Source organism: Chlamydotis macqueenii, chromosome 9 (assembly GCF_036417535.1).
Source record: "Chlamydotis macqueenii isolate bChlMac1 chromosome 9, bChlMac1.mat, whole genome shotgun sequence".
Taxonomy (NCBI): domain Eukaryota; kingdom Metazoa; phylum Chordata; class Aves; order Otidiformes; family Otididae; genus Chlamydotis; species Chlamydotis macqueenii.
Genome location: NC_141564.1, coordinates 22,481,418 through 22,496,980, shown reverse-complemented (window position 1 = coordinate 22,496,980; position 15,563 = coordinate 22,481,418). Strand labels below are relative to the sequence as shown.

Here is a 15,563-nt window from a genome sequence, read left to right as displayed (position 1 = left end):
TCTGCCTGAAACACCAGACAAACAGAAAAAATGCAGAAATTCGGTGACATGTGCAGCAGCATTGTCAGAGCTGGCCTCTGCCATCAGCACTGTGGGCTGCAGTGTGCTGTCTGGCGCTTTCTGCCCTGAGATCCTGAGTTTGTCATCTTCTAATGGCGTGGCTACAGCAGCCTGTTTTAAAGTCACGTTTTTAACTGGTTTGTAAGGGATCTTTTATTTAATTCATGTTAATCGGTGTTTGCCTGTGGTTCTGCCCTTGGTCACGCAGATCCGATTCCAAATTGTGCAGTGTGTACCCAAGGTGATAGGTTTGGCTTTCATTTACACAAGACCGCTTTATAACACTGCGGCAGCTCGAGGTGGTGATTCTCTTCTTTACCGGGTTTTCGGTGGATGCTGCCTCACCCAGCCCGTTCTGGAGATGATATGCGTTACCGTGGGGAACAACCCATTTTTCCAGTGTGTCAGTCGATAAGCAGAGCCTGGGGCATTCTGTTAAGCATTTTTACATGTGCAGTGTGTGTTTGTTTACCTGCAAGTGTATGACTAGTTGCACATGCTCTAGAGTCTTTTTTCTTTTAATAAAATACTTTGTGAGAGAACTACCAACTGTTCTGAGCCCAAACCAGGGCAGCCTGGGGCTAAGCACTAATGATAACTTCTTTTCTCAAGTATCACATTATAAATTTAGTTGATTTTCCACAATTAACAGATTCATTTTGGATGACTTGAGAGATCTTCTGTACTAAACCAAGTCTTTTTGCTGAAGTGCAGCTGTAGATTATATATATTTCTGAGACACAAAACAAATCTTCCAAGGCAGCCTTTATCAGAGATTCAATACAAAAATTGGAAATCAGCTCCATCAGTTATTGCTTGCAGGCATCATTCCTTTGTCTGGATCAACATTTATTTTCCTAAAATCTGTTTCTTGATGGTGCTAATGTGATTATCCCACTTTTCTATACAATAATAGCAATTCAATTACAAAGCTTATTTGTAAATACCATGGTCTTTCATGTTTATATGTATTTCCTTTTGTGCATGTGTGTGTACTGTGGCACAGCTGCATTACACACACATTTTTTCTTTCGAGTAGACTCAGTACGTTATCAAGCTTTGGTTCTCCTATCTAAGTCTTTACATGAACTGCAATGCAGAAATCATCAGGGGTTAGAAAACTTTTGGAAGGTTTAAAGTGAGCAAGTTGTATCTGTGCTCAGTGATGTTCTCAAGAAACATCTGATGCCTTGAAGCACCGCATTAAAGACTTGCCTCGAGAGTATGCGTTTCAGCCAGCACTGGGGTAAACATCCCACCTTGTGTCCAGCAAACCCACCAGAACATGGAAGGTGGTGCCAGTACAAGCCGTGGGTGCAGCCTAGCTTACAGTCTCCTCTCTCTAGCTGCTTGCCTGGTGCATTGCTAGCTTCTGGGAGAAATCCTTCTGGGGAACCTCAAGGAGGGCAGCTGTGTCCTAGGACATCCAGGGGTGGTGGCCTGGGTGCCTGGAGGACAGAAGAGGGTGCCAGAGGAAAGCCCTGCAGGCTAGCTGAGAGAGGGCCAGTCACAGAGCGGCCGTGAGCAGTTTACCCAGCCTTGCTCCCCTCAACGCTGGGCGAGCAGCATGGGAAAGCAGAGGGAGGCTCATTCAGCAAGACTTGGTTCAGACCACAAGGTCAGAAGTAACAGGTCATGAGCAAAACAGTGTAAACAACCCTATTCCAACTTGAGCAAGCATCTTCATTTCAGCTGCTGAGCTGTCTTACCTGGGATCCCACCAGCGTGTCCTGACTGTTAGGGTGAGGGTTCACGCTGGCTTGCAGGCACAGCCTCAAGCAGAAGGACATGAGAGAGGCTGGAGGCCGATGATCCCCACCTCCACAGACAGTGCCATGCTCAGCAGACCCTCTGAGCTCCTGCGTAAAATCTGTCCGCGTAGCGTGAACCCAGTTAAAGAGCCTCTGCAGTGACCTTGCCGTAGGCACCCCTCTCTGCTCCAGGCTCTGCTTTCATCCTGCCGTTCACTCTCTGCTTCCTACGGAGAACGAATGCAGTGCCCGTGACTCACCTTGCATTTGCGCCAGCCTTGAAAAAGGGATTCTGGGCTGCTGGGTGGTTCCTTCAATTATTAGGGGCTGCGTGCCCCAGAATGCTTAAAAACTACTGCCTGCTCCGTGGTCAACCTTACCTCTGCGATGGTCCACACAACAGCCCAGCCGAAAATGGTTGAATGAAGTGTGCGCAGATGGCCCCGCTGTCCGAGTTACGTGGGGAATTACCCTGGGCACACGCTGGGGACCAGAGCCAAGCGGTGACAGTGCGGGGACATTGAGCTGGCAGGAACCATCTGTAACTCCCACGAGGAAAAGAGAAAACACCTAGTAAATCTGGCCATTCCCTCCTCCTGGGGCTGCAACGTGCTTTTTAAGTTTTAAACTTCAAGTTTTAACTTTAAAACTGCTTTTTTTAAACTGCAGTGGTGATATCTCACCCATGACCTGAGGGGAGCTGGTGGTTTTCATAGTCAGGAGAGCCACACTCTCTCTCCTGAACAGAAAACAGGGGGCAAAACCGCAAGGTGCTGCCGAGCCTCAGGTCTGCAGTTATACCTACAGCCTGTAAAATAGAAGTGCTGCTGATCCACCGCCAGGATTTATTGCCACCCTGCTGGGGAGGAGATTCCTTCAGCACAGCTATTCAGGCGGTGCCTTTGGGTGAAGTTTGCCAATATTGCTTCATGATTTAGCTGAGCATCTCAGAAAACGCATTGTACCTCAAAGACTTGATCCTTCCGCATGCAGATAGCGCTTGGTTCAGCTTCATCCTCGTCAGTTGTTTGACTCGGGGGGTGGAGGGTAGCGCTTCTCAGCGATGAAAAACACTTTGAAGTGAGGCAGAAAAATCTGTGATAAATTAGCGTGGAAAGTGTTAATGGGGCCAAATGTCCTGAGTTTATTGGATTAGGGAAGTCAAACTAATTTTAAAATTATGCCGAGAGAGGGGGAAACTAGATAACGTTAGCCATTTACCTGACACAACAGAGAAGTCTTAATGGCTGTCATCTCAGCACGTTAGGAAAACACTGTCAGGGCTCTTGCTGACAAGATGCTTTCTCAGGGATTATTAATTATATGGCATTATTAGCCAGCCGTGGTATAGGAACATATTTCACGTGTTAACTAAAGTGCAACGACCATTTAGCTAATAAGCATGACTCGGTCTTTTAAATTTTCTTAATGATTAGCAACTTAGTAAAACTGTAACGCTGAGAGATAAAAATAATGGTTTAACAAGCCGTGTCTCAAGAACAAGTTTTAACTGGAGCTTGCATGTAGCAAGGACAGATAAAGTGTACAGTCCTCATTACCAGCCTGATGTGACAAGACAAAAGTAAACATATCTGCAGGTTTAACCAACTCGTTTGACCCCTTCCTGCGTCGTCATACATGGTAAAAGTACACTCGTGATAGTTCAGCCCAGCGTATCAGCTTCATCCTTCCACCGCAGCGCTGGTGAGGACAGGGGTTGGGGCAGCTTTTGGCAGCTCTGCACATCCTGTCCCTGGCTGCAGCCGTTAGCAGAATGGATTTGAAACGTCCTGGGATGAGCAACGCATCATCTCCTGGGGAATATACAAGCAAATGAAGTGCTAATAGTAAAATGCATGGGGGCATGTTGTCCAGTCATGGCCCAAGAAGGTCAGAGAGGGTCCTCAGAGGCAGGAGAAGACTGACTTCCTTTATATGCAGCAGTTGCTGCGAGGAAGCGCAATCTGAAACTGGAGATGCGCCTCGTTATCCCACAGAATTCACAGCATGCTGGTAGCAGACGGAAAAAATAATTATTGGCATGTGAAGTCTGCTAGCTCTGTGACTCCTGCATCAAGCTACGTGGTCTTAGCTATGGCTTAGTCAAAAGCTTCACAGAGGTGTAGGATGAAACAGGGAGAGAAAGCCTGATTAAGAATACACACAGCTTTCAGCTGACAACTGTTTTTACAGAGTTATTTTACTTAAGTGCCCCCGAACACCTCCCCCCCCCCCTCCCCCCCCCCGGCAGATCTTCAGGGAGTTCAGGAATGTAGCTATGGGTGATGTCATTGTTGTGGGCTTTGTTAACTAGTGTGTGTGCTACATTACGGTAATTAGATCAGGCTTTCTATTGTCATTCACTTCGTAGGGCACAGGAGAACAAAGACTGGCTGCTCAGAGTGTTGCTAAATAAATGACCCCTCCTCGCTTACTGACAGTGTCACTGACTGCTGCCCCTCCGGCATTAGGAGGAAGCTCAGCAGAAGTTCAGCAAAGCGGTTTTGGACAGCCTTTCTCACCTTAAACCACCTGGTTGACCATTGTGTGGCTATAGCTCCAGCCCTTCTGTACTGCTATCCGCGCAAGCAGAGGTGTGCTTTACAGGGGGCTTGTACAGCTGGGGGTGGCTGGGGTTAGACGCCGCATGCCTCCAGTGAGGGTTCATCCCGACGCTGAGCCAGCTCCCAATGGCTCCAGGGCTGCCTCCCAGCCCCACGGTCTCACCTCTGGACCGTCTACTCCAAAGGGATTGAGCTGAGGGCTTGCACAGTAATTACCACCCGTGGAGCAAACGTGCCCTACCAGGGAAACACCTCCCATCTGGAGCTGAACATGTGTCTGAGATGTACAGAGGGGAAAAAAAAAACCAGCAGCACAAGCCAACACACGTTGTTCATTGTCGCTTTTATGTAACAGACATAGATAACATTGCTGAAAGCAAGAACCCATCTCTTTTTTCTTTTCCTTTTTTTTACATTCAGACAATCCGTTATAATGTTTAACTAACTGCAGTAGACACCGTGGAGAGCTTCTGAGCTACTCTCACCTGGGGAGACCCGCTGGCAGCTCACAAACTGAGGATTTGACGCAGAGCCCGTGCCCCAGCTCTGCTGCTCTTCTGTGCAGCGCAGCTTGGGCCCCGGTTCCCACATGCCCAGTGTCAGGCCCAGGTCCCCCACCGCTGTAGCCCATGACAGCATTGACTCCGTTCTCCTCTGATTAAATCCCAGCCGTCACTCCAGGAAAGGCTTTGGTGCAATCTCATTTCTCCAGTGCACAGACCGGGGCCAGAGGCTTGTCCCAGTGGATCTCATGGCTACACCTCCAGTCGCTTGGAAGGGACCAGAATTTGCTTTATGGTCTTAATACCAAGAGAGTAAAGTCCACAAAGGAAAGAAGTTCAGGCACGTGGAAAGGAGCATGAATCCTCCCTAAAACTAAACCCGTAGCAGCAGCCTATGATCCTCCTTGGCCCATCTATTCTCCTCCTTTTCGTTGTGCCACATCCTCTGTTACGTTATCGTCACTGCTTCACTGGTAGTCGCGATGAGCTCGTGGTGACCGAGCAATGCTGCTGTTTCACCTCTAAATAAATAATGGGTTTCTATCCTGAGAAAGTTGCTGGAAAACAACATGGTATCACAACAAGGAACACGCAAATCTTAAAAGTCAAGCAAACACAGAGCAAGCTTTTACAATGATTCCAACATATTCCCCAAAAAAGGAAGAAAAATCCTTGCAGATTGATTTTGTCACATAAAAGTCTCTGATAAAGAAGCAAGCCGAACACAAACAAGGCTATAGAAACAACGCAACCTCCTGCTTGGCTGAATCACATCCAGCCAGCGAAACCGCAAATGGTGTCAAGTGAGGGTCGGATCAGCGGGTCACCTTCCAGTTAACGCTGCATTTCCCCTCTGGGTTATCGGTAACTGTTAGAGTTCAGGTTGAAGGTGGAGCCTGGGTCTAAGTGTTGTGCAAAAGGAAGGGAAGGCAGATGCAGAGGGTGGGAAGGAGAAGCGGGTGACCTGGCGGTGGTCACACCGTGGGAGGGTTGGCAGCAGGACTCTGACCTCGGGGCTGGGAGTGCCCGGGCCCGTTGTGTGGTCAGCGATGTGCTGTGTCTTGTGCTGCAGCAGGGATCAGGGAGGGAGGAGATGCTTCCTAGGGGGAAAGATGAGGTAATAGTCTGGCTGAAACAAAAGAAAAAAATGCACATCAGCCCAGACAGAATTTCTAAGATTCTCCTAAAAAATGTCATGACTTGAGAAGTCCTTATGAGATTGGATAACATTTCCATAATGCACGGGTAGCAAAGGAGGTGAGGTGCATCCCAGCCGATTTGGGTGGGATGCACCTTCTTCCCCTGCACAGGCAAGAGTAAGGAGGAGTTTGCTCAGTCTGTTTTCCTTAGCACCTCAAGCCATCAGTGCTGTGTGCTGGTGGCATAGCTACACTAGCAGTTGGTTTCTCAACGGAAAGGAAGCAGTGGAAGGAAGCAGCAAGCATGGGACAAAAAGGTGAAAACATGAGGCTACAACATCACCTGACCCCTCTTTGCTTCGTGCCAGCTGAATGGTGGCCCTGCTCAATGTAATGCTTTGCCAGCCAGTAAGATCATTGTCCAGCCGGGCTCTTCCAGTTGGTCATGGAGACACACATGTAACATATTCCTCCTGTCCTTTCCCCAGCTCTTCCTGCAGCCTTGCGGTACCAAGTATCTCAGAGTAAAACTCCAGGTTAGCACTTGCAGCTCGGAGCTGTGAGCCACAGCGGCCAGGAGGCATTTGACGGACGGGTCCAATGTCTATGCCTCCTCGCTGCCTCGCAGGTCTTCCAGCTCAGTCATGGCTTTGGCCGGGAGCTTCTTGCGGCGGAACGCAGCTGCGATCTCCTCAAAGGACTTTCCTTTCGTCTCCGGTACTTTGAAGTGTGCAAACAGAAAGAAGACTAGAAGCAGAGCCGCAAAGATCACAAACACGTATGGTCCACACAGATCCTGCAGCGGGGAAAGTGACAACAGGGGACAACACCATCAGGACCTCGGGGATGGCTTCCCCTCCCTACCCGGGGTGGCTGAGATGCCCAGCGGGGCTCGGGGATGGAGATCTGGGAGGCACATCCACGTCCCACCGGGCTGTTTCGGGAGCCCAGTAGTGGGGTCGTGCCACTCATTTATTTGTATGGTTTTAGTGGGATTTCTTACCGCTATGTACTGGAAACACATTCCCACGATGAAGTTGCAGGCCCAGTTGCAGAAGCCGGCGACGGCGATGGCGGCAGGGCGTGGGCCTTGGCTGAACAGTTCGGCTACGATAAACCAGGGGATGGGCCCAGGCCCAACTTCGAAGAAGATGACGAAGAGGAAGATTGCGACCATGCTGACGTAACTCATCCAGGCAAACTGGCTCTGCAAGAGAGTGTGCGCAGTGTTACAGTCCCAACACGACTCTCATTAATTATCACTAATTACTTTATTTGGGCTTCTTTTTCAGAAATTTCTTTCTATTCAGACAAGTGGGGACTGGACATGAATAATTAAAGCTCTGAACTCTTGTGCTGGATGCTGGCTGGGTGTGCGGTGCCAGCGTTGCCGCATGCAGAGGGATGCTGGAGCTCTCAGCTGTACCTTCGAGCCCTCTCCTTGCCTGCAGCGTGGCCAGGAAGAGGCAAAATGGTGTCGTCTTTAATAACCAGGGTTTTCAGTAAAGGAGGCCGCCCCTTATTTGGTTTTCACCTTGACAGAGGCTTGCACCAGTGGTTTGGGTGGACTTCAATGGGGGCTGGCTCCATCCTCTGCTTGTTCTGCCCCATGTCTCACAGCCTGACCCCACTCCTGAGTGTTGGGAGGAATAATTTGTCCCATTTTCATGATGAGATGCCAGTCTAGCATCCCTGCACCAAGCCAGGGAGATGCAGGTGGAGGGTTTAGGGCACACACTGTTTGCACGGGGAGGTACGCCCCGGGTTTTCTGAGCAGGCATGGGATTGTGCTGTGGGAATAGCACAGTTGGTGTGTAAGGAGCTGAGGCTGTCAGCGAGCTCAGGGAGGGGACAGGGGACACATGCCCTTTCTAGCAGCATTGGGGTCTCTCAGGGGCCAAAGAGCATGATGTCCTCAGGCCCTGCTGTGACCAGAGGTGGCTCCAGTTATGGTGACTTTGAACTTTCTCTTCTAAGGACAAATGCTTTCTGAATTTATTTGAGGTGAAAATGCAAAACATTCGCTTTAAAGGGTGATTTTTCTTCTTTTGTTTGCAAATCATGGAGAAAAAATTGAGAGCAATCCTTACCAGGAGCACAAGTCCAACTGTCATGGCCACGGCGCTTATTAACATGCCCATCAACCCAGCCAGGAACAGGGACCGCCTGCCCGCCTTCTCCACCAGAAAGACCTGTAGAAACATGTGCAGCAGCTCAGTCTCCAGCACCACTGGAGTTTCGATCAGGTCCATTAGCAAGGAGCAACCTGTTACCACTACCACACCGCGCTCCTGCCCTTTTAGCTCTCGTAGCAGAGATTTGTCTGCTGGTTTCCAAGAGTCAGAAACTCTGCCGGTGGCTGTTAGGGAGCCAGTTGCCCTGCCAAAGGCAAGGCAAACCCACGTATGCTCACAGCTCAAGCATTTCCAAGCTCTCAGGACTTCCCACTGCTCCTACGCATGTATTGCTGACTGTGGACTTTCTTTCAGGAAGAATAAACTTACTAGGTCTGCAGTAGTTTGGAAGCAGCCTTCAAAATGTAGCATGATTCGAGTCACCATTGCACTGTGCCTGTCCGAGGGCAGGGATAGCTGTGTAGCAGCTGGAGTCAGGATTTTTCCAGATTCCTTTTGCTTCTCTAGTAACCCCAAGGCTTAGCTTGCTTCTTCTCAACTCCTCTTGGTGGACTCCACTCATCTCACCCAACTTTCAATATCTAAGTCTGTACCGATCGCTTCACCCAATGGGGAGATGTAGGTAACTCCAGGGGATGGTGCATCTGGCCTGCCCTGAGATGTTGTGCGTTAGCCTCCGAGGCTGCCTGCTCCTTCCCCTCTGCTTGGAAGGGCTCCGTTGTCCATCAGCTCAACCTTTCCTGCCATTACACCGAATGATTTATGCTTCCCAGAGACCGGCTCTTTTGCTGGAGGCAGTTCATCCTGCTGACTCATGAAATTGCGCTCCCTTCTCCCCTTGCCAAGGTCCACCCGGCTGTCAGTGGTTCTGCCTTTTGGTCGGGGTCTGTCATTTATTCACAAATGCAGGTAATTTTTAAGTGCTCATGGCCAAAAGAAGCAAAGAGCAGATGCCCCAGGCTGCAAGTACCACAGCCCCGGGTTGGAGATTGAACTGCAGGAGACCCTCCAAGCTGGAGAAAGACCTCTTGCAGTCGCACACCTCGGTGCCGCCTTTCACAATAAACATCACGTTTTCTCCTCTGTATGGGACCTGTGATGGACCTCCTCTAAAGCAGGATCACCCCAAGACCTCCTGTCTTACGCAAGCTGGACTAAGATCTCTTAGAGCCGTGTATTTCTACCTTGCAGCTAGTCCTGCTTCGTGGTGGGTGAAAGTCCTTTACTCCTTAAATCTCTCTAGAGATGGAAGGGAAATGGGCTTGGCATTTCCCGATTTTCTTATATTAATGGCTGCATTAAAACAATAATTGCTCACTGATAGGAGTTGTGTTAATACTCTCAGGAGAGAGACGAACGAAAGGAAAGGCTGTGAAAACGGAACAATCCTTTTATTGCTGCACAGATCCGATGAGAATAGGGGCTAGATTACTTTTATTGCTGTGGAATAGCCTTTGGATAGCACTCGTGCAGGTGCTATGTACATACAGAAAACAATTAGGAAGATAACGAGGGAGATTGTGAGCCCCAACCCTCTGTCTGCTCCCCAGGGGAACAGGACCTGCAGAATTTCAGTCTCAAAGGCAACTTTTGGTTTTGGGGAAATGCTGACCTGCCAGAGCTTCCCAGAACACGGTGATGTGGTTTCCACTCATGAGGCATTTAGCACTGCTCTTTGATAGCAGCGGGTTGTATTTCAAGGCCAGGTTGGACGGGGCTCTGAGCAACCTGATCTGGTTGGAGATGTCCCTGCTTCTCGCAGGCGGGTTGGACTGGATGGGCTTTAAAGGTCCCTTCCAACCCAAACCATTTTATGATTCTATGGCTTGATTTTTCAAATGCAACTTGCCCAGGGAGTGATTTTTCCCGTGAATAAGGTGCGCAGGGTCAGCCCCAGCTCTCGGGTGAAATCATCTTTCAAAACCATGTTGTAGCTTACTTGTTTTTGTAGTCTGGGGGACAGAAATATTTACTTACGGAGATAACTGTGAAGACTGTGTTCACCACTCCAACGCCAATGGTTGCGTAAACTGGTTGGTCAACTCCAGCTCTCTCGAAAATGTTTGTGGAGTAGTAAAAGATCTATCAAAATACATTAGGACGAAGGATTAGGCAACAGGGCTGGTGTACCTTTTTGTTCTCTTGAGGGAAGAGTTGCTCTGGCTTGGCTGAGATGTGAAGTAATTTAATTATGATTAGTTTTTCCACTTTCTAATGGCTTGTTATAATAATTAAAGCTGAAACTTTCGAAGGAGCTTGAGGGAGTTAAAAATCCTATTGAAATTCCCCTCCTGAGCTACTGCATTAAAACTGTTTCCTTCCACGTAGTCCTGTTTTTAATCTTGAAAGACACATCATCAGCACTGAGCACTGGAGACAAATACCTTAATATGCCCAGGTTTTACATGAATTTTAAAATATTCTCGCTGCATTGGAATGACTCAAATGTCTCCCTTCTGTCCAAGAATAAGGCCTGGCTCAGCAGTGAGGTCCACCTTCAACAGTGACGGTGGTGGCCGAGGAGCCTCCCGCAGTCACAGGAAAGCCTTCTCTTCACCCCTACAAGGCTTGGATGGAGCCAGTATTGCCTTTTCATGCTCAGCGTGAATTTCTCTAAAAACAAACACTTTTGGGAGACTCACCGCATTGATTCCTGAGAACTGCTGAGATATTTGCACCATCAGCGCCACGATGACAGCCTGCCGGTACTTAGAAGAGGTGAAAAGTTGCCTTATGGAGACTTTCTTTTCACTAGTAGCTTCTTGCTTCTCCTTTTCCATCTCAGCAAGCTCTTTCATTGGGTCACAGTTTCCTCTGAGCCTTTTCAAACCTTAAGGAAAAAAAAAAAGGATGGATGTTTTCTTTTCAGTGGTTGATAACGAGTAGAGTAAGGACAAGAATCTCTCTAGCCAAAACTCAGGATAAGCCAACAAGAGGCTTGCTCTGAGGACTCCTATGGCATATCAAGCCCGAAAAGTGTGTCTTCTTGGCAAGGGGCAGCTGCACAATAGTTCTGCCAAAGCTCTGAGACGCCACGCTCAAGTCTCAACCCTTAGCAATGCTTATTAGTCCCATGCAAGCATATCCCAATAGTTTCTGGTCCGGAGCTATCTACGCTTCAGCAGCTCCCAGCTCACCTCAGTTTCAGCTGTGTCCGACTGTTGACTGCTCCTACTCCTTGGAGAGACGGCTGGAGCCAGCTAAGGAGGGCCATGCTGGAAGATGTTGCTGTAAGCACTGTGGATTTGCTGTGTGGTTGCTGATAGCACCAAGGATGGAGATAGCTGTCCCCCAGAAGATGTCATTTTTACACCCAGTTGAAATCCCCTCTGACTGAGGGGGTTTTTTTTGGGGATGGCATCTGCTAGATGCGATCTCTGACGGAAAGGAGCAACACGCTAAGGCTGACACCACCCGCAGCGATGTATAAGCAAACGTGCCTTGGTGATGATATGCAAGTGTCCAAAATCCCACCTGCAAATGTGCTGTGTGGGATGGAGCAGCTATACCCCGTGACACGCGTGAGCCCTCAGCCAGGCTTTTCCTTCTGTGTTTAATCCCACTTAGAGTATAAAAACAACCCAAGACAAGCCCAGAATGTGTGTCTTACTTTTTTTGGCTTCGTCCACCTTCCCCAGTTTGATGTAAAGGTAGCGGGGGCTCTCGGGGCACAGTAAGAGCAGGAAGAACTGCAGGAGGGCGGCCACACCGGACAGACCGAGGAGCAGGGGCCACATCTCGTCGTTGCCCAGGAGAAAGTCGAGGCCAAGGATCTGCAATGATTGAGACATGTTTGAATGGCTTATTTTGCACTCTAGAAAATGAAAGGGATTGACCACTGTGGCATTTTGAAGCAATAACCTCGAAGAAAACTGGAAGCAAATACCGATTGTCAGTCCTAACAGTCTGGGTTCTTTAGTTCTGATGCACATGGAGTGGACAGATGGCGTAAAATGTCATGAGCAAGATTTTAGCTTACAGGCGCTGGGGGACAACGCTGTTCCCCGCCCTGGAGTGACTTGGTGTGTTGGTTCTTGGTATATTTATGTGCCCATTTGTCATGGAGCTGGAACGCCAGCCATGGTGGGCAGTGCTGACAGCGATGCTGGGCTCCCTGCTTCTCTGATGAAGCCATTTTTTGAGTACCTGAACATCAGGGATCTTGTGTTTAGGATCCAGCCTGACTCTGACAAGATGCTTAAAAAAAACTTCCTAGGGTTGGGGAGAAATTGTTTGCAGAAGCACTTTTTATTTCATAAAAGACACCTCTGACTCAAGGTGGGAGTTTAACCCCAGTACAGCAGATTGCTTTGCGCTCTCCTTCAGTTTTGGGGTGGAATGGCGAGTGACTCCACGGCATATCACTGGGGTATCCTGATCTCTGAAATACCCACTCTGGAATGGTGTGCTTTCCTTCTTACCTGGCTGATGAGGATGCCCGTGACGATAGCAAGCTGGTGCAACGTCCCCAGTGCTCCTCGAAGGGCCGTGGGAGAGACCTCGCTGACGTACATGGGCACGAGTCCGGAGGAGAGCCCTGCACCGAGCACACGCAGGCGTCAGCTCTTCTGGACCAGAGCTGAGCAACCAGCAGAAACCACCTCCCAAACAGGGAAGGAGGATGGAGCCCGTATTTTGCACCCCACATCCCAACAAGCCCCTCGTGCCTGGCTGGGAACCACCTGCACCTTGCAAAGGTGCTCGGATACCCCCGGATTCGGAGCCCCAAGCCGGGAAGCCTTTACACTTGAATGCACGCATGTACGAGCATGGAGCAGAGATCGTCTGCGGGGAGAAGTTATTGCAGAGCAAAGAGCTTTCTTAAAACTTGCCTTGAACCTTCAGAGCAGATATTGTATTTGCATACCAGTACCGGTGATAAAGAGCTGTTATTTCAGAACGAATTCCGATGTAATTTTATATTATTTGCCTACTATCTTATCCTCTCTGCGTACAGTGCTCCTGTACTATCTGCTAGATAGTGCTGTTGTCTGGGGAACCTGTTAAACAGCACGGCTAATGACATACTGGTAGAGCAGCCACCGCCAAGATCGAGCCTGGAGATACAGAGGAGGGACTGGCTCCTTCCTAGGATACGTAAAATAAATTGGTTTCATGATAGAACCAACTCAGCTGCTTCTAGGAAAGATCCTGGATTGAGAACGACAGATATCGGGGAAGAGGGAAACTCCCACCCGTGAAACCCCTTCTGCACTGGAAAAAAGAGATTTAAAAAGAGAAGGAACTCTAACTGCAGCACCCAGCACCCTGCTAAGGGCCAGACGACCCTGCCCAAACTTACCGCAGTACAGCCCCGTGACCGCTCTCCCGGCGATGATGAGCATGTGAGACGGCCCGAATTTCGCCAGCCCCATGAGGAGATTCCCGGCGATGGAGAGGACGTTCACCACCAGCATGGCTTTCACCCTGCAAGGCAGCGGCGGCACAGCTCGTTTGGCACCGCTCTCAGCCGTCGCGACACGCAATCAGAGCTGTTAGGGACTTAATCAGTGCTACGGGGGAAAAAAATAATGATCCTAGGCACTGAAAAGTATCAGGCAGAGGAGCTAAAAGTATATTTTACACCCTGTGCAAACGCCGTTCAGATGCCCCCCTCTCCCTTTTGCCACGGAAAGAAAGGGGGGAATTTGGAAGTCAGACAAGGCTGCTCATCAGCTTTTTCTGAAGTGCTCAAAGTTGCAATAAAATGTCTCATTTATGATTGAGGATCTTAATAAGCCAGACCTGTGTGATGGTTGGAACAGTATTTTGGAGGTTTGAGGATTTTTTCATTAAATTGGGGAAAATAACACAAGTTGCATTTCTGCGGGGAGGAAATGGTTCTAGGGGAAAAAAAAACAAACAAAAAGGCTCAGGCTGTGGCACGCACGTCGCCACATCCTCTCACCTCCCCAGCCGGTCGCCGATCCACCCCACGGTGAAGGAGGAGACCATGCCACCGACGGCGAACACGGAGACAGAGAGGGACCAGTACATGGTGAGGATGTGTGGGGAGGTGGCAAGGTCCTCGCCGGGGTTGGCCGGGGGTGCGAGCGTGCCCTCGGTGCCACCCCAGGGCTCCGTGCCTGGGATGGGGATGGTGCCGTCCTCCTCAGAGGCGTTGGTGACATGTCTGCCCAGGGGGGCGATGCCCAGCACGCGCCCGTAGTGGGCTTCTATCACCTGTGATGGGCGAAGAGGAAAAACGCTGTTGGCTCAAATCTGTAACCATCTCCAACCCGTTTCGGGGTTTTTTTTCTGTCCCAGGAACAGCTTTTCATCACAAGCTCCGCAGGGGTGAAGTCTTGGGGTCCCTGACAGAACCCCAGCACCCGGACCCCCACTACTGTGAGAACAGGCGCAGAGCGTCCCCCCCTCACCCAACGCTGCCTCCCGGGGATGGGGTGAGCGTGCTGCCCGGATTCGGCACCCGCAGAGAGATGCCATCCCTCAGTCCGGGCACAGGGATTGCGTCGCAGTGGGGATGGCACCACGACGTGTGGAGTCCTGTGCCTTTCACTGGGAGGGTGGCAGCGGGGGTCCTCACCGTCTTCTCACCCCGCTGCCTTATCACGGGGGCTTTGTACTGCGGGAGGTAGCGCCTGGGGAAGGGACAAACCAGCCCTGGCTGCCCCGAAGCCCTTGTCCCTTGGCTTGGGGGGGCTCAGCTTACCTTCTGGGGGGCGTTAATAACACCCAGGCTGTAGCCGTACTGGAAGAAGCCCAACACTGCAGTGAAGACGGAGAGGACCAGCGTTCCCGTGAGGTGCTGGGGGGAAGAAGCAGAGAACAGCATCACCCTGCTGTTCTAGACCTGCCTAAACTTGAGGGGGCTGCGCCCCATCCCTGTCCCAAGGGACGTCGCTGGCCAGGACAGCGGCACCCAGGGATGCTGCAGCAGCAGCGTGGGTGCTTTGGTGGGCTCCAAAGGAGAAGGGAAGACCCTGGGGGCGGGCAGGATCAGGTCCCCAGGGCAGAGCGGCATTGCCTCGCATGGGCAGCACAGCGCTGAAGCAGAACAGCAAGGAAAAAAATGTGGTTTTCAGCAGTTTCAAGTATTATTTCCTTCAATCACCATTAAAATTATCTGATGAGCTGATGGAGCTCTAAAAAATGAAAAATAATCCCTTGACCCCTTTGCTCCTGTGCTCAGTATGCAGACATCACAGAGCAATTTTTTTTTCTGTTAGTTTTGGTCTTGGCAAGCAATAAATACCATTCCTTAGTGCTAGGCTCCTCCAAAAATTCTAGTGCAAAAATACCACCCAGCCGTAGTTACCTTCTCTGCTTGCATTTTGGTTTTCTTGTCCATCCCACAGCTCCCGCGCTGTCCTCTCGGCAGCAGTCACTGTCCTGGGCTGCGGTGCGAGGTGGGAGCTTGGGCAGGGCAGGAGGGACAGCAGGGCTGGGA

The 15,563-nt window shown here is 50.1% G+C and overlaps 1 protein-coding gene across 1 annotated transcript; it reads right to left on the bottom strand.

The window, feature by feature from the left end:
* Positions 1-4,699: 4,699 nt before the first annotated feature.
* SLC2A2 (solute carrier family 2 member 2) lies at positions 4,700-15,563 on the bottom strand. The gene is made up of 11 exons (XM_010129928.2): positions 15,432-15,563; positions 14,826-14,921; positions 14,061-14,335; positions 13,455-13,579; positions 12,574-12,689; positions 11,763-11,925; positions 10,795-10,982; positions 10,130-10,234; positions 8,108-8,209; positions 7,021-7,224; positions 4,700-6,813 (listed from the first exon to the last, which is right to left on the bottom strand). The coding sequence occupies exons 1-11, from the start codon at positions 15,462-15,464 to the stop codon at positions 6,622-6,624; spliced, it is 1,599 nt and encodes a 532-aa protein (XP_010128230.2). The 5' UTR covers positions 15,465-15,563; the 3' UTR covers positions 4,700-6,621.